Here is an 18,486-nt window from a genome sequence, read left to right on the forward strand (position 1 = left end):
ATGTATCGTATTTTCCGAATACTGTGTGCTTTAACTAACGAGCAGAATGTATTATGCTTCCAGGAGTTCGCGGTCGCAGTTTAAGTAGATATTATCAATTTCTACAACCGCAACAGGTGACGGAAGCAAAAGGTCACGCGATAAAATCTTAAACCCACGTGCCAGTTTGCATGCGTGCTCACGTGAGTAACCACAAGCCGATGGCGGTTTTCGCTCTTAGGCAGAAAATTATGTGAATGATGAAACATGTTAATTTTAGCGACGAGAATTAAATACAGGAAAAAGATAATACCCGCAATATAGACAATTCTGTACTTAATACTGTCAAAAGAAAGTTTTCCTGTATTGCACCGTATTTCGGCGTAAAATGCAACATGATTCATCCGTCGCATTCAAGAACAGCTTTTATCGTTCTACTTCTTTGCTGCTGACTGCGGATACATGAGGAAAGGTCACCCGCCGCATAGAAGAGCGCGCTAAGATGGATCCGTCTTGCTCTTGCGAACTGGATACGGTCTGGCTCTTCCATCCGAAAACGCTCAAAATTTTCCGCCGTAACTCCGAATTCAGAAAAATATAAATGCCCGGATTGATGCTGCATCCTGCAAAATTTCAAGCATTTGAAGTTTTGAACACTTGCAGCTGCTACAATATCTCCACAATACAGGCAACCTTCAATCTCGTAAATTTTATGTACACTCCACTAAATCTACATCTACGCGCGCATGATAACCATGCATGCTTAACTGGTGAAAAGGTCAACTAGCGTTTTCCTTATATCATTTTATCCTGTTGACATCCAGTGAAATTTACTACCAGTGCTAATTCGCGCTGCATAGCAGATTATACCACGAGAAACGCTCCTCAAAGCGTAGGCAAAGATTGATAATTATAATCTTGGTTTAATCTTTCATTTTGGCCAAAAAATGGGCCAGTTTGCAATCTGTCACCAGGGTAGTGTGCATGCTCTAATTCGCAGAGCACATCTGCGTTTTCTAAAAATTTTAATCAACGTCAACTCGTCAAAGCATGCGCCGTTTCATAATCGACAGGAGCATTATTAAGGTGAGTACTTGTACATCCGTTGAATGGGCGGTACGGTATTACATTACGCTCGGGTCACCGATCCTTAATGCGGGGAAAGTAAACAGCCACATGCGCAATATATTTGTTTACCTGGCATTTTCACTTAATTAAACGCGTCGACACTTGTTCTACAGCAGATACATCTCTAACGTAATTTAGCATACAATCAAGAAACAAGTGAAAAATTAAACAGATTATTACATCAACACTATCGATGAGTCGTGACGCATTGTTATGTAAACACGAGAAATTGCGTGCAACATTATGAAAAGCTAGAAACGTCAGCATTATTAGCCGTAATAAGCTGTATCATGAGGAATCTTCCCCGCAAAACATGCATTAATTTCGAGAGTAACTACGCTTTTACCGCGGTTGAGATATTTTGCTAACTGACTTAAAATTATTACTTTGCAGCAGCCGCAGCAAAAAAAATGCAAAAAAAAATTCAGACCAAGATTGTAAAGCGTATTGATAAAAAATGTTCTTACAGGCCGGCATGCGGTTACAGCTACAGATACGCCTCAATCGTGATCTTGATCGTTGTTAATTTTCGAGAAAATTGACTAAAATGGATAACTGTGAGAGATACTTTACTTACTTATTGTAAGAAAATAAGCCAAAATTAACCAATGCTTGAGTAGTAGATATACACTTCGGCGTTTTTCACATTAATATTAATTGGAAAGCATTTGCTTACAATTTTTCAAAGAAATAGGTGCTACTCAAACTACTGTACTTCGCTTCAGTGCACACAAAATGATTCTTTATAGCGGTACAGTAATTGCATAATCTAAACCATATTACTGTTAAGAAGGTGGACTCCGTAACGAAGTATAGGCTACAGAGTACATCGAAATACAATAAAAACAATAACGACAAATTCCAAATGTTTTTTGAAAAGGAAAATGTTAACTTCCGTCAGCTGTCACTGTTTAGGTAGCCGACGGCTAGAGTGGCTGATACCCATTTTTTAAACAAAACCATCGCAAAAATCATTGCAGTGCATTATTTATGAATTGGGAAAAAACACTCACCAATCCACATCCACAGCGACGCCAGCTGTCCGTTGGACGACTGGATCATCTTAATACTGGCCGCCACCCCGACAATGGCATTCGGTAGGTAACCCAGCGCAAAGGCCGCGCACGTGAGCAGCGCCGTACGGGTAGCACGCGCTTCCCGCCGCAACCGGACATCCCGTCCCGATCCCACCGATTTCCGCTTGTTGTTGCCGGGAGCCAGACGCTTCCGTGAGGAGATCTCAAAATACGCCACCAATCCGTAGCATATAACCATAATGGCCAACGGCACAAAGCCGCTAATCGCTTTATAGATTGCCTGGTACGTATAATTAACGTTGACAAAGCCGCAACGGCTGGACGGCGCAAAGCCGTACTCGCCGAAGACCTTAAAAAACGGGAAGATAAAGGTCACGGCCGGGATTATCCAGGAGATCAGGATCAGCATTGCAGCGCACACGGGAGATTGGAGGTTCCGTTGATGGGGAAACACCACGACGAAGAGACGGTTGGCGGCGATGGCGCTGTGGGTAAACGCGCAGGTGGTGGTTAAGGAAAAATAGGAGAATGCGGTGAAGACGCAGAAACTGTGGTACTCTCTACTAGCTATGATACTCTGCGGTCCGACGATGGTGGAGAACGCCGCAACGGGTAGATAAAACGCGGAGAAGAATAACGAAGCCAGGGACATGTTGCAGAACATGAGGTCATACGATCGTAAATTCAGTAATAATTTTTTCCGCGTGAAGAGCAGCTTGTGAAGAATGTACACCGTGCTGAAAACACTCCCGAGCGTCCCTGTAATTGCAACTGGGATCATGGCATATCCAAATCCAGCCAGCGAATTAATGGATTTAATTGATGCGTTAAGTACATTTGATGAATTCATGTTAAAGCGGTTAAAACTATTCGCGCTAGGAAAAACAAACAAAATAAACGCGAACGCAGTTTCCCGTTTTGCGTTTTAAAGGCGGTTTATATCCAGTCAACATCCGGGATATCCACGCATCGGGGCGGGATTAGTTAGCCAGAAATATAAGCGGTGACATTAGGACGAATAAATCGAAACCAATAAGATAATACAGAAAAATCCCGGCGCCGATGCGTGCGGGAATTTCTTTAGGCGTTGTTACTATACGGTATTCTGTACAGCGTAACAAAAACCGTTTGTCTAGGAGGGAAACGCGACGTCACACGCTGCTACACAGAAGTGGCACAGTTCAGGTCGTCTTGTGTCAACAAAGGGACGCTTAGCTAATCCCGGCACGCGTTGTATTATGTGTGTTCCGCACATTGATGAGCTGGTGATCCATGCCGGTGCGAACAAATTCTTCCTGTTGACAGATCAAAAGAAAAAATGACGTACGGAGTGGCGATGTCAATAAAACATGTCGAACCGAGTAAATAATGCAGTGGTGCGTTTGTTTGATTGTAATCTCCTGCTGCAGAGTCAGGATGCAAATGAGCATCAGGCAATCGGAAATCACTAGATTGTCAGTCGAAGCAAGAAACCTTTATATACAGGTTCATGTGATGATAGGTTCGCATAAACAAGACGCCGGTATAAGCTAGAATTAACTGATCGAATAACGGTCGCGTGCTCCCTGAAAGAGTGCGTTTAGCGGCGCGTATAACGGTCGTAATGAGGAGGATGTACACGCTGTATCCCAGTACGGAGGCCCAGCGGCAACATGCCGGTTTAGCGCGTCGACGTCATAATCTGCTCATCGGAGACATGTGGTGTTATTAAAACAGTGCACGCTGTTGTCCGATTAGAGGTTTGTCGCGTGTCCCTTAATTGTTTTTGGGCGGGGAATTTGTTTACGGCCTCATTTAGGAGGTTATTCCTGGTACTCATCATATAAAGTTATATACACGCATAGTATCCTAATATCCATGACCAGTCGGACTACAACAGAAACATATTGCTTTAAACGTCCCTCATATGCAGGTGGAAAACGACACGAATTAATAACAACAACGCTTTATTTTTTCATGCTTGCGTATGCCGGGTGTGCTACAGAATTGGCTTCTATGCAGACCGGTAGATAAAAAGATCTTCAATTTGGTAATTTCAAGTTGGGGAGGCTCGTATCCCTTAGCTGACCATGCACAGACTTCAGAGTATACAAAAAGGTGCGCAACAAATAAAAAAGTTTTTGGTTATGAACATGGCGTGTCAACTGTACAGACTGCACGTGCTATCTTTGGTTGAGATTTGTGGCATTTGTGATTTTGGGGGTGAGGGTTTGATGAGGTGTATCCGGTATCCTATGTCGGCATGAAAAGGAAAGGGAGTAATCAGTGCACTCCATGTCCATGATAACTTCGTCATCCCTTTTACAGAAGGCTGACTTGGGCCCATAAATGCAGTCTTAAAATTATAGAGACGTAGATACAAACATCCATACTTAATAAATAAGAAACCCAAAAACTATAAAAAAAATTAACACTTCCTTGTTTTTCGGATCGGAAAAGCTATTATGGCTGTGCAAAATAAGCGACTAAAAACGTTTCCCTATGGTAGTTTACTCTAGGTAAACAATAATTTTCTTCTCTGCATGCAAGTACATATACAGCTGATTATAAGTCTTCGAAAATTTGTATCACAACAACTATGCACAAGATTGCAGAAACAATAATGCTGTAAAAGAATATTCGCAAAAAATGATGGAAATACAAGCGCTAGCTTTTGGCGGTGACTCCGTCACACCAGCTGTCGTTTTTAAAATAGCCGCGCCCTAAAGGGACTGTTGACAGTGATCAGGCAGTAAGTGAACATTTTACCCAGAGCGTTTTAATGCGACAAACATTACATATAAACAAGAAATTCTCACCATTGTCATTCCTGAGAAATTTCCCACTCCACACCGTCAGCACCGGCATTTCGACGAGCCGCAATGAATATCCCCATCTTCCCACCCCGGTGGACAGTTAACTGGCGGCGCGGCGTTGTTAAAGGGAAGATATTCGGGAAAAAATAAAAATGTGGGCAGATAGCGCGGCATCATGAATATCTACGGTTCTTGCACAGTGTCGTGTAGTAAATATTTTTATGAATATTTTATCTGTACTGCAAGTCTGCACCATGCGAGAATATGCTGCTGTTTTGCCTTTTATAAGTAAACCTGTTCGAGCGATTGGCAGATGTGTAAAGACTGCTTATATCACTGTTGGGAACGTTCTATAACTAACGTTCTCTGCACAGAAACGGCATGGAGAATGGCAACTTCCTTGTTCCGGAATCGCCGTGCCAGCGTAACACATGGCACGGAGAAAACTTGGCCGAATGATGACACGGAACACACGCGTCAGTTTGTCAGCGTCAAAATCCAAACAACAATTTACCGTTATATACAGAACAGATATTCTGTTGTTTTTTTATTTGAGCAAACCCAGTTCTACAAATATTTTTTCATTAATTTTGGTACAGGTTTCTGCGACGTTGCGCCCCTGTTTATGATTGCTGATTGCATAATGCTGATAAAAACTGTAAAATTCGGATCAAAATCATCTAAACTCATAAAAATATTTGCCGAGTTTCCACAAAAACCGGACGGTCAACACGAATGAAAACATGGAAGGACTGATCTCGTAGTATAGATATTATACGCATAATTCAAATTTAAAAAAATAAATAGATTTAAACGTAGAGATTGCGGTCGGCCCACGAGCCGGGAAAATGGCGGATCAGCAGACGGCGCAGTTCATCGTAGACGAACAGGTACATGGCGAACGGCAACACAGCAAACACCCAGGGGAACCTGTTAAATAAACATAAAAATGTCAGCAACTTTATAAATAAATGATAATAATAAAAATTATGGTTTAAAAATCTTTATTTATATAATTTCAATTTTTTACTGAAGGCAGTCATCTTACAAATAAATAATCAAAATTGTTTACTTCAAGGATGCGCATTTTCGGGACAGGAAGCACTGACCGATTGGCAAAATAATTAAAAGATTAATTTTTCAAACAAATAAAATAAAATTTGCCAAAATAGACCGTATTCTGACGACACACATCTTCGCAGAAACTGCAGTATAAAAAACAGTTATTAGAATCTACCATTATTTTTCGTTTTCGCATGCAACACGTGTTATAGCAGTCAGCGCAAACACCTACCACATTGTTCCGTATCCCAGGGCATCCTGTAAATACGGCGTATAGACGCAGAAACACGCCAGCGCCAGTTCAAACAGCCATGCGCAGGGAACGTGGTGATTGCTGTAAAACACCAACCGCGAATAAACACATTGTCGCTGTTCTGCACATCGCACATTTGATATACAACCATAATTTTCACATTTTTTGCATTTGCCGGAGAGGTACCACATTACAATAAAAACAGTCGAAGAACACTAACGTTAAACATTGTAATCCTGTCTAAGTAATTATTCTTAAAATTAATAAAGAACTCCCAACAAATGATCTGTGTTAAAAAAATATTATTCTGTCATTTATACAGAAAATGTACCTGAGAGGTTTCTGGAAGACCGACACACGACGACAGCGTCGCAGGCATAAATGCACAATATTCTGCAGTACCACCGAAATGAAGAACGCCGACTGTACCACGTGTTCCAACTGTTTCCGTTGAGCAAAATTCTGTTCAACACAGGGAACAAATAATTAATCCACGACAACTGCATTTTTTCGGCAAAATTCAATGCAAAAAAACAGTGTCCAGTTTAATTAAATAACCGACAAAAGTAACTGCAACAAACATTCAACACAAAATAATACTTCACTAAATTCGATAATAAATTAGAAGGATTACTACGTTAACGACTACAGCTAAAGAATAATTTATATTATTACCACATATTAGTTAAAAAATTACGTTTTGTTTATTTACGATACATTAGGCATTTTGTAAGTAATAAATAATTCTGTAGTTTGATGCGTACCCATTCCTGTCCAAAGGAATCTTTGAGATCAGTAATAGTGCTGTCTTCCCACTCCTCGCGCAAGCCGAGGAGACGGCGCGGATAAAAACCCTGCGTCGTATAAATGACGAAGTACACGAAGAAGGCCCCGACGCTCTCGATGATGCCGATCTGCAGGTACACCGCCTGCACCAGGTTGCTGGTGATCAGCCGTTCCGAGCGCTTCCGCGGCGGCAACTTCATGGTGTCGCTTTCCGCCGGTTCGTACGCCAGCGACACGGCCGGATACTGCAGAAAATATACACATCAGCCATCCGTACTTTCAATCAACCAAAAATATTACTGGTAATATTAACCCTCAAAATTTTAACATTCTAACGTTCAAAATCATTCAATGACATTAACATTTTAAGATTCAAAAGGAATCTAAGCACATTAAGCATTAAATTAAACCCGTATTTATTCGTACATAACTTATTCCACTGGAAAAAACTGAAACATGTATAAATAGTTACAAATGTCGCAAAATTCTCTTTGGACTGTTTCAAGCTTAACTTAGGTTAGATTTCGGACAATCACCTTCCTTGAACCACTTCACTACGATCATTTGATAACGAATCGGCAACACTGCAGTGAACATTTTGTCGGCCATTTTTTACCATGAAATTCCCGAGTACGTGTACTGCCGAATATTTTCTCAACCATTTTGTTTTCTCGAAAATTTATTAATTTATTACAATTTTTTAAATTTATTTAAAAGATTTAAAAATTATGCTCCAATCTAAGTATTAACTCGTTCCAACTATTTTCTACGCGCTCAATACGTTAAACGGAACTCAAACATCCTTATCCCCGACCATTTCACTACGATGTTTTACGTTTTGTACGACTCGATGGCTCACGCTTTCATCGTCTTACTAGTGTAAATTTACGCAGGCTTATTGTTACGTGTCCTGGCTTATGCAAGATTAAAGAGTAGTAATGCATTAGGTAGTTTATTTTATTGTAATGGCTATTTGACGGTTTTGCCCGATTACCCGTATTATGCATTCGAACACACCGGTTCGGTTAATTGTAATCTCTTATTTATAAAAACTATAAGTACTTACTAGTAAAAAAGGCTTACCAAATCGGTGGCGCAGTTGAGGAGGATCATGGAGATGGTGTACAGTCCCAGCGGGCAGTTCAGCACCAGATACAGGATGACCGGCGCCGCCTCGGGAATATCCGTCGTCATGGCGTAGCAGCAGGTCTTCTTGATGTTGTCGAAGATCATGCGGCCCTCCTCGATGCCGTTGATGATGGAGGCGAAATTGTCGTCCATCAGGACGAGATCCGCCGACTCCACACTGACGTCGTTCCCGGTGATCCCCATCGACACGCCTGCAGCGCACAGACAACGTATGTTAATTCAGAACAGCCCTACACATTAGCCGCCCGAATGCTGACTCAACCGCAGAAAAACACCCCAATCATGGAAAAACTCATTCAAAAAATTTTGTACAGATAATCACGCAAATGCGGCGTTTAGGCAGCGGTAAGACAAACGGAAAATCAGCTGGACCAGAGGCGGGTTACGGTAACGTATACCATCAGACCGTGGGTGGTGTAGTGTAGGGGCTACTACGTCGTTGCGTACGCAGTACAAATTAACGCAATACACCACTCTCGATCATTTTTGATTTTTTTATGGCAATTTGCAAAGTGTGGAGAATTGGCATATATATTTCTTCACAAGGACTGTTGAAATATTTCTCGCAATTACTTTATCTTTCGACGCAGCACAGGCAGAAGTAACACACGAGTTGCAATTCCAGTCTATCAAATGGCTATGTGAGACATGATTTCTCACAACAAAAACCCATCAATTTAATAGTTTCTAATAATTTGTAACAAATTGGAGAAAAATTTATCTGGCCTAAATTCTAGGGAAAAGCAGCATACTATGTAAGTACTAAAGAAATGCTAATATTTGGCGCAAAATTGATAACTGGTCAAATGTTTTTCAAATCTTTCACGTGATTCTAAAGGTAAATTTAAAACATTTTTAATAAAAATATATGAAATACTTTACATTTTTCATATAGAATATTAACGAGAAAAAGATTGATAATATTTATTATTCTTCAGATATGCATATTTTATAATCGGTGATCGTTTTAATATTTTATGATTATTTTATAAATGTTGGAACATAGGATGCAGCACCAAACGTTGCCTTTTTACGCATGAATAAATATGTACATCAAAGGGTGAATACATCCTGTTTGTCAGCTTACCGATGTCGGCCTTCTTGAGGGCGGGCGCATCATTGACCCCGTCGCCCGTCACGGCGACAATAGCGCCGGTGCTCTGGCAGGCCTCGACGATCTGCAGTTTCTGCTGCGGGGAGGTGCGGGCGAAGACAATCTCCGGGTAGGTGGTCAGGATCTGCACCAGTTCCGCCTGCGACAGCTCCTTCAGGTCGGTGCCGTGGATGACAGCCGCCGTGGCCTCCCCGGGCAGGATGTCCTCGTAGTCCACGTCGCGCTGCCGCGCCAGCTCCTCCACGGTGTAGGATTCGGCCGAAATGATGCCGACACTGCGCGCGATGGCCGCCGCCGTCACCGGGTGGTCGCCCGTCACCATGATGACACGGACGCCGGCGCTGCGGCACTTCGACACCGCGTCCGGGACTGCGGCGCGTGGCGGATCCTACAAACATTCAATCAAATAAAATTAACAATTTTTGTAATAATTATTTTCAGTCATCAAAATAACGGAGGAAACCGCTAAACTGTGCTGAACTGTGAGATGACAAATTCTCCCTTCAACTGAACGAAGATATCGCCAGTGTTCCCAAAATTAATTCTAACAAATTTTCAGATAAAACGCAATCAGTTTCATTAAAAAAATTATAAGAAATAACTACGTTAAAATAAATAATAAAAACGCACGAGCAGCTGTTGTCCATTTTAAAAATGCGCTGAATTCCTTATAATGTGGTTTTTTATTTGTAAAAAGCCAACAACGCATAGGTAAAAGCCAAAAAGTTAAAAACGAATAGATATTTCAGCAGAAAAAAACAAGTCAATTCATTAGTAAACAAATACAAGCAAATAAAACTAGTATGTACAGTAAATAAATTTAGGTTTAGTAAATAAAATAATAAAACTAGGCTTTAAATAAGTGTCTATACGATTGCAGTACGCGGTAATGACGGACACTGACCAGCATGGACATGAGCCCAAGGAAGCGCATCCCATCCAGCGGGAAATTCTTTTCCTCCACATTAAACTCGTACCCCTCCGGAAACTCCGTCTCATCCAGCTCGCAGTCACAAAACCCAATGACGCGCTCCCCCAACTCGCCCAGCTCATCGTACATCTCCTGAAATTTCTCCTCCCACTTTTTCCCCAACTTCTCCGTCTTCCCGTTGACCAGAATCGTCTCGCAGCGCCCGACAACGACCTCCGGCGCGCCCTTCATCACCACGAGGTGGAGCCCATCCCGCCGGTGCACCGAAGCCTGGTACTTGACGGTGGAGTTGAAGGGGATCTCCGCCAGCGGGGGGCTGTCCTTCCGCGCTTCCGGGACGCGGTCGCCGGTGATGATGGAGAGGAATTTGAGGATGGCCGTCTCGGAGGCGTCACCCTCCACCTCCCGGCTGTTGATCGCCGCGTCCGGTTTGTACTCCTTGAATTTGGCGCGGAGACAGAGCGAGGCGGCCTGGATGAGGATGGGCATGCTGGGGCTTTGCTTGCGAAACCCGTCAACTAAAAAATTCAGACCATTTGGAATTACAAGTGACCAAATAATTACCATACAAATCTGAGAAATAATGCACTCAGTTAAAAATATACTGCTTGATAAATTAATGACAAAAAATCATTTAATAAAATAATAAGCAAGTAATCAACGCCAAAAAAACAAGAAATAAATTGACGATTTCAATCAAACCAAAGTACAAAAAAACTGTGCAATGCTGGTACAATAAAAATTAAAACGCAATATTTGAAAGTTCAATGCCGGTACAGCAAAACAGTTTGAAACCTTAGAAAAGGTTTGACTCTTCGGATTAATACAGAGATTGTAATTTGCAAGATGTTTAAGTTCAGAGATAAAGTTGCAGAAAAAAAGTTTTATTCGTTGGAACGTTTACTCTTAAAGTGCCACAGCGATTACTCCTTTTTAAATACTCGATTTCAGGAGACTGGCCGCGTTACAACTTGTTAAATGTTTTACAAACGATTAACTCTAATCGAAAACTGGACGTTTAGTGTGTTAAGTTTAATTTTTGTTAAAATAACAATTGTTATACTTTATAATTTTTAAAAAGTAATTGATTTTTCCCATACATATTTTAATTTTCTGACGGTGTGTAGAATAAGCTTAAAGCGCATATTTACTGTAATTGGTTGAAGCTCATAATGTCTGAGCCAGCACACTACGAATTCCTATTATATACTGTACTTATTGCTCGGTAATTACAAGAGTATTGTGTGCGCAGTATGGTTCTTAATTCGTATTAGCTTTTTTTCTGCACGGTAGAGTACTTCCTGTACCAGCCTAGTTTATAAAACGTTTTACATACCAGAAATTAAATTCTACAAAATCCCACTAACCGGTATCGGGCTCGGTGGCCGTTTCATTCAAGAACACGGCATCGTCCACCCACACGTGCGAGATGGTCATGCGATTCTGCGTCAGCGTCCCGGTTTTATCCGAGCAGATGATGGAGCACGAGCCCAGGGTTTCTACGGCTTCTAGCTTCTTAATCAAACAATTCTTTTTGGCTAAATGTTTGGCTGCCAAACTCAGCATAGCCTACAATTTAAATGCCATGAGATAACATAATTAGTGTTACATCAATAATTTTTCTATGAAATTTCGAACTTGACCAGATACTTTGCCGGTCTCAGTTTTCCAACCAATGTTGCCTTGTTTTTCTCATAGGACTAATAAGAAATTTTACTAAGTTAAAAACTTAAATGTAATAAGATCACCACACGAGAACCATGTCTTTACTAAATTGAATAAGAATAAAATATAAAAATAATAATAAACGCTTTCAAACTAACTACTCCAAATCCTACCAATAATAATTATTAAAAATATATCGCTCATAGGCATATGCTCCATAATTCTGAAATACTTATTTTGAATCCAACAGAAATATCCTTCAAGTCCAACTCCACATCCAGCAAAAAATATTCGCCATTTACGTATAATTTCTATTTTCGTCAGCATTTAAACCGACTCTTAAACCGGTTTATTATTGACCAGTTCTGTGTTTCCGCCTTCCCAGTTTCTGCTGTATTTTATTCTAAGAAACAGGAAATTTGCCATCGTATAAATAATGTCAATATTGCTTACCGTGACCATGATCAACAGGCCGCCGGGCAGATTTCCAGCCATCAGGCCGATGGACAGCGTGATGACCATCAGCCAGTCGACGCCCATGGAAAATGCCGCAATCACGTACAGGGCCCCCATCGTCAGCGCAATAAACCAGATAATATTCACACAGTGCTGAATTTCCACGGCGATCGGCGTCTGCTGCGGTCCCACATTGGCGGTTAACTTGGCAATGCGTCCCATAAAGGTCTGGTCGCCGGTTTTAATCACAATCGCCGTGCCGGAACCTAAGAGAAAAAGGGGAATTTATTTGCTATCCCATAACAATCACTTCTTGCCGTCTGATAAAAAATATATCAAAATAATGTTATGGTTGCAGGGAAAGAAAATTAATTTCACTGTGACAGCCTGACGGACTGCGGCATTGTAGATGTTGCATAGAAGTGACTAAATCACCAAATACCAATAAATCAGAACTTAAAACGAAGGACCTAGTAATTAAATGATTTCTATGTCAAACATTTTTCAAGTCTAACGAAAGGGAAAATTTAATTTATAGCGCTAAAACGATCGTAGATCATTTAAATATGAAAAATATATTCGTCGAAAGTTGGCTGGCTGATTCATAACATCTGCCGCGAAAATCTCCGTTAATAACAAAACAAAATAAGTATTACTAATCAAAACTTTCTACAGGCAGTTTCGAGGCAGGCCGGCAGTTTTAAGGCAAATGCATGTTACACACTACATAGACACCAATTAATCATTTATATTTATTTATGTGGCAGTAAGGAAGTCAACACAGCCCGAAGGGATGCACCAAGGCGAAGCATTTACTATCTTTAAAAATAACTGCTAGTACTCATTATTTTTTTACTTAAGCTTACCTTCCACAGCATGTGTAGTGTAGAACATGAGATTGTGCGATTCCAGTGGATTTTCATCGGACTGCGTTGTCCGTGACAAGGGGTCATTCTCGCCGGTTAGAGCGGAATTATCCACCTGAATTCGATTACTGTCGTTAATACTGTCAGAGTGTCAGTCAAAAATGCAGCCATATGTATCGGTATAAAGTCGTACAGTCTAAAATAATTGTTAAAAATCGAATTTTATTATATATATATATAGCACAGTAAATTACTTACAATAAGGAAAACACCTGCAATTGTTTAACGCAGATGCAAAGCGTGCACTGATGTTTCTGGCGCTAATACGATAAATGCACCGCATAATATTAATTTGCTTAAATGGGAAAATACAGTACTTTTTCAGGTCTTTGTGAACTTATCTGAAGGTCGCTTTGGTTCATGACATTTTGTAGCCAGATGATTTGTATAAACAGGGGCGAAAGCAGTTCGTCCCCGAAATATCCAGTTCTAGAGTTTTGGCTTTAAGAAAATTCCAAAAAGTTTAAATGCACTCCGGTGTACGAAGAGTCTCATTATGGACTGACCTGCTGTAAATTTCATGTGAACGCACATTTGCATGAAGACCGGTTTTAGGCACACCGAACCACGGCTAGCACAGCATTTTTTCAAATTTCATTTTGAAGTTTAAAAAAAAAATTGCACCCCTGGTTCGGTGTAAAAGCGATCTTCATATTTACGTCCATTTATGTGCACATGCACAATCTAAAGAAGATCTGTCCATAATCAGACCTTTGGTACATCTGAATGCATACAAACTTGGTATTTTCTTACAGCCAGAACTTCCCAACCGGATGTTTACGCGCACAACGGTTTTCACAAATCTTTTGCTTTCAAAATAAATTTTACAAGCAAAAAGATGTTTCGGAGTGCGCAAAAGCGGAAGTGTTTGTGCACGCGTATGAATTTGGTACCAGGTACCGGGTCACTTCCCTTTTAATTACGTGGGCCACTGTGATCGACTGCCGCTACACTACGTTAACCACAATGACAAATAATTATCTGACAAGCTATTTGCTTTGTGTGCGATTAGCGCGAAAGTGGTTAGATCTTAAGAAAAGTTGAAGTACCGGGTGGCTGAACAAAATGGCCGTCTGTTTTGTCATGGTGCGCTGGATCCGTCCAACACTGAATTGACGTTATCCTAGTTTCATTCGATAAAGCAATGCTTTTAACATAAAAAAGTTGAGTTAAGTCAAAATTTCAATAAGGCTGAAATTTTTTATGAATTGTTTTGTAAAACTGGCCGGGTTTGGATGATGTCCTAGAAGCGAAAATCTGAAATTACCCGTTTCTAAATTAAAAATACTTGCTATTCAACTAACGACATTGATGTAGCTTATTTTACTACTTCTGGTAGAGGGACTGTTTCTCATTTTTCAACTGTAAGGAACTGCAGTATTCTAGCAACCGTGCTTGGCCATTGCAACCGAAATTACTCGAAAATACCAAATAAAAAACCGGCATTTTTCGAAAAAGTTACAATATGTCATGACTGCATAACTCGTTCAGTGTACGCAGCATGACCACAACTTTTTTTTTCTATTAAAAGAAAACGTATTTTGCTACATGAAACAGTTGAAAATATTCAAAACGTCTGTAAGAGGAAGAAATGGCACAAGATTTTATGTTGTGCGAGCTGGGACACGAAAAATCTGCAGACAGTTTCATTCTGCATCATTGCAAACGAAGACGGCTTAATTTGTTCAAAAACTTTTTTGTAGGTTTTGTGGCTAATAAACTTCTCTATCGAATGAGCCTAAACAGTTTACGGTGCGACAAAGGGTCTGCGAAAAACAAACGAAAACAGGAGACGGCCATTTTGTTTAGCCACCCGGTACTGTACCACTCAATAACAGATCTTACCTTCAATCCAGAATACTTGATAATCCGCAGATCGGCCGGCGTGGCGTGTCCGCTCATGACCTCGACGATGTCCCCCAGGACCAGCTGGTCGGCGGCGATGTCCTGCCATTTCCCGTCGCGCAGTACCTTGGCCGCTTTCGGCGTCATCTTCGTGAAGCTCTCCATGATCTTCTCCGAGCGGTGCGTCTGCCAGTAGGAGAACGTCCCGGTCAGGAGCAGGATGAAGGTCAGCACGATGAAGACGTACATCTGCCGGCACACGGTCCACATGATTATCACGCTTGCTGAATCATTTTTCTGTACGAGTACTGTAGTATTACCACATCTTTTGTGTGCTTATTACTTCATCAATAAGCGAGGGAAATGTTTTGGCTGGCGGGGAAACTGACGTAAATTCTGCTGCGGTTCAGACGTAAAAACCCGCTGGCTGTATTATGCAGCGCTAAACGATGGTCAAATGTGATTACATTTTTCCGATTATTTGCAGAAGTTTCGCGGTCATTATTCACTGGCAGCGTCTCGCTTGTTTTTGCATATTAGATTGTTATGACAAAGCGTGACAGCTTGTTGACCATTTTTTGCTGGAGATTTCTGCGAAAACTTCCAGTCAGAAATAAATATTGTCTGTACGCGGGAAAATCTGAATGGGTGAATTCTGACAATTGTAAACAAGGTCGACTTCTTGCACACTGAAGCTGCTGTCATTAATAATTATTCAGCTGCTAATTTTTGCGACTGCTAACAAATTGACGTATCCTGGTTATTATCGTAAATTAAGTAAAAAATCTCAGAACCGAAAAAAACTTAAATGTTCTTTTTCGAAGTTTCATAATGATACTCCTTTTTGTAAAATATGTGAAATAATAAATTTTTGCTACAGTAAAAAAGCTCTCATAATGTTTGTTCCAAAATACCAGTAATAATTAAATTTAATGCAATCTCAACCAATAAAATTCTCATTCACTTTCCAGCTAGCGGGAAGCACAGCTGTAAAATTTAATTTAAAATTATATATCGAGTGGTGTTTTCTTTGTTTTGCGGCAGCCGTGTGTATGCCGCCGTTTACAACTGTGTCTTGCACAATCCGCTTTGGTTTATTCAGAGTACATACTCGTACTCCTTACTTTGCAATCAGAACTACATACTGCACAATCAGCTGTGGACTTACATTATCCATAGCCGGGACACCGTCGCGAAACTGCATCAGGTAGGCGATGAGGGAGGCCAGCGCAGCGGCCAGCATTAGTGGGCCAAATCCGGAAAAGGTGGCCTTGAACCACTTGAGCACTTCCGGATCCTTCTTTGGTGGCGACAGGGCATTCGGGCCGTTCTTCGTCAGACGACTGGCAGCCTCCATGCTGCTGAGACCCTAAATAAAACCCATACATTCTTTTCAGTTATTCATATCTACTGAGTTTTCTGCCTATCTGATGTATATCAAGTGCCGTATCTTTATTTCATTCATTGATTTCTGTTCCCTTCTCACCATTCAAATAAACCACATTTCCAGACAATACGTGCTCTATAATAAATTTCCATAATACACAATCCAGAATAAAAACGATAATAAAAATGTATGTACGTGCTGCAAGTACTAACACACTAACCATTGACCACTATACGAGTAGGCGCACACAACGGCACATAAGTGATAATTTACAAAATTAAATCTATTTTATAATTTACCGATAGAGACAAATTTTATTCAGTAAAACAAAGATAACAGCATACTGTAGTCTACCACAAACAAAACAGTCATTAAACAACTTCATTTTTGATGCGAATGCAACTTTAAATAATATGAAATTAGCTGACAACAATTCATACATATTATTATAATTAAAATTTGGTTGTGAAGAATTAGCTGGCACTGTAATAAAAAGTTAACAGGAAGTTTTAAGAATCTTGCCACCGTAACAATTGTAGGTTTTCCACGATCTGGATTTACGCCGTACGTATTAGTGACGGTATCACTTTTTTAAATTCACATCAGCGAACGGTTAAGAACAAAGTAAAAACATATCAAACGAGTACAGTACTGTATTAACGTTAGTGAAAACACATTCAATAGTCAATACATTAACGCTCGCACTCTTTTGACTGCCTGGAAGACGCATAATTATTTCGTATACCGCATAAGTGTTTTCTTTCAGAGAAACCTCTATTTCTGTGGAAATTAATTTTCTGTCAAACAAAATTCATGTTTCCCGAAAGCATCTCAACTAAAATTCTCAAAGTCAGGAAGCGTGGAGACTTCCGGCGCTTTAGCAGTTGCAACCGCTCAGTGTGGCAGCGTAATACGATTTTCGCCTTGGAAGATTTAAAAATGCCCATTCCTTTCCTTTTTGATTTTCGTCGCAAACACTCACCATGTTTACTCTACTAGCATATTGTAGAATTTGTAAAAAAAACACGAAGAAAAAAGAAGAACCATTTCAAGGCGTTAATGCGCCCTTGGAACCAGACAGCTGCAAAGTCCACGAGGCATACAAAAACGCGATGTAAAATCGAACGAAAAAAATACTACGCGTGGACCGCATGGTTAAACAAGTACAAGTAATAACACTGCCCACAATACTGCAGGATATTGCACGCAAATCATTTCAGCAAAATGAAGATGGTTCGCGTTAAGCGTACCTTTTCAGGGTCGACTTCCAGCCTGCGGAACAGATCGTCCACAGGGATAAGATGCTCGTCCTGTATACACGGGAAAAGTCAGCAAAATACACTCAGACCACTGGCCAAACGAACTCATCACTCGTACCATGTTCATCTCCGCGGTGAGATGCACGATACTCCGCTGACGAGCATCACGCGCGCCCTCCCTGGGCCGCTGCTTGGCCACTTTATTCCACAATCCCTTGATGGTGGAGTGGCGCTCCTTGGAGGCCTGCGGGGGATGGGAGGATTTCCCGTGATTCCGCGGCTGCTCCGCGTTAACACCGTTCAACTGGGCATCAGACATATTGCACTGATCGTTCAACAGCGATGCATTAAAGAAGAAAAATAATATACTCAACCAAACAATCTCAGCACAGAAATTTTAGCCGGCTTGTTGCAAACCAGCAAACCAAAACAACATTATTATTATATAGGTACAGTTTTCGGTTACACATAATTTGCCCCAAACAAACTGATTGTATATTTCGGAGAAAATGCAGCCATGCACTCGGCTAGTGTCGCCGATGCACTGATAATAAGCACGGTGCCAGCAGCGCCGATTTTTGTGGTTTCATGGTAACGTGCATTCTCAAAACTCAAAAGTGAAAAGCATGTTTGTGATTCTCTGCGCCTGCAAAATGGTTGCAGTTATACAGTTGGAGCCACTAAAGAGACAGAAAGGCAGAGAAAGGGTGCATG

The 18,486-nt window shown here is 40.9% G+C and overlaps 2 protein-coding genes across 2 annotated transcripts; both read right to left on the reverse strand.

Annotated features, from left to right (window-relative positions):
* Positions 1–178: 178 nt before the first annotated feature.
* LOC129592241 (red-sensitive opsin-like) lies at positions 179–3,094 on the reverse strand. Its single transcript, XM_055488221.1, has 2 exons — positions 2,121–3,094; positions 179–602 (listed from the first exon to the last, which is right to left on the reverse strand). Exons 1-2 carry the CDS (start codon positions 2,992–2,994, stop codon positions 406–408), a joined length of 1,071 nt encoding a protein of 356 aa, XP_055344196.1. The 5' UTR covers positions 2,995–3,094; the 3' UTR covers positions 179–405.
* Positions 3,095–5,505: 2,411 nt separating this feature from the next.
* Positions 5,506–18,268, reverse strand: LOC129592242 (sodium/potassium-transporting ATPase subunit alpha-2-like). The gene is made up of 14 exons (XM_055488222.1): positions 17,891–18,268; positions 17,764–17,823; positions 16,295–16,495; positions 15,127–15,375; positions 13,222–13,336; positions 12,353–12,621; positions 11,602–11,803; positions 10,208–10,752; positions 9,277–9,691; positions 8,124–8,380; positions 7,019–7,285; positions 6,586–6,716; positions 6,234–6,335; positions 5,506–5,869 (listed from the first exon to the last, which is right to left on the reverse strand). The coding sequence occupies exons 1-14, from the start codon at positions 18,089–18,091 to the stop codon at positions 5,749–5,751; spliced, it is 3,135 nt and encodes a 1,044-aa protein (XP_055344197.1). The 5' UTR covers positions 18,092–18,268; the 3' UTR covers positions 5,506–5,748.
* Between the last annotated feature and the right edge of the window lie 218 nt (positions 18,269–18,486).

Source organism: Paramacrobiotus metropolitanus, unplaced genomic scaffold, assembly GCF_019649055.1.
Source record: "Paramacrobiotus metropolitanus isolate TYO unplaced genomic scaffold, Prichtersi_v1.0 Parri_scaffold0000051, whole genome shotgun sequence".
Lineage (NCBI taxonomy): Eukaryota > Metazoa > Tardigrada > Eutardigrada > Parachela > Macrobiotidae > Paramacrobiotus > Paramacrobiotus metropolitanus.

Bases quoted from the DNA above. Each gene is read 5' to 3' on its own strand.
- LOC129592241 (XM_055488221.1), bottom strand. From the start codon at position 2,994: ATGAATTCATCAAATGTACTTAACGCATCAATTAAATCCATTAATTCG. The intron at 603-2,120 runs GTGAGTGTTTTT...GAAATTTTGCAG, and splicing joins GTCGCTGTGGATGTGGATTG to GATGCAGCATCAATCCGGGC.
- LOC129592242 (XM_055488222.1), bottom strand. From the start codon at position 18,091: ATGTCTGATGCCCAGTTGAACGGTGTTAACGCGGAGCAGCCGCGGAAT. The intron at 15,376-16,294 runs GTAAGTCCACAG...GTGTGCCGGCAG, and splicing joins GTGTCCCGGCTATGGATAAT to ATGTACGTCTTCATCGTGCT. The intron at 7,286-8,123 runs GTAAGCCTTTTT...TATTTTCTGCAG, and splicing joins TCAACTGCGCCACCGATTTG to TATCCGGCCGTGTCGCTGGC.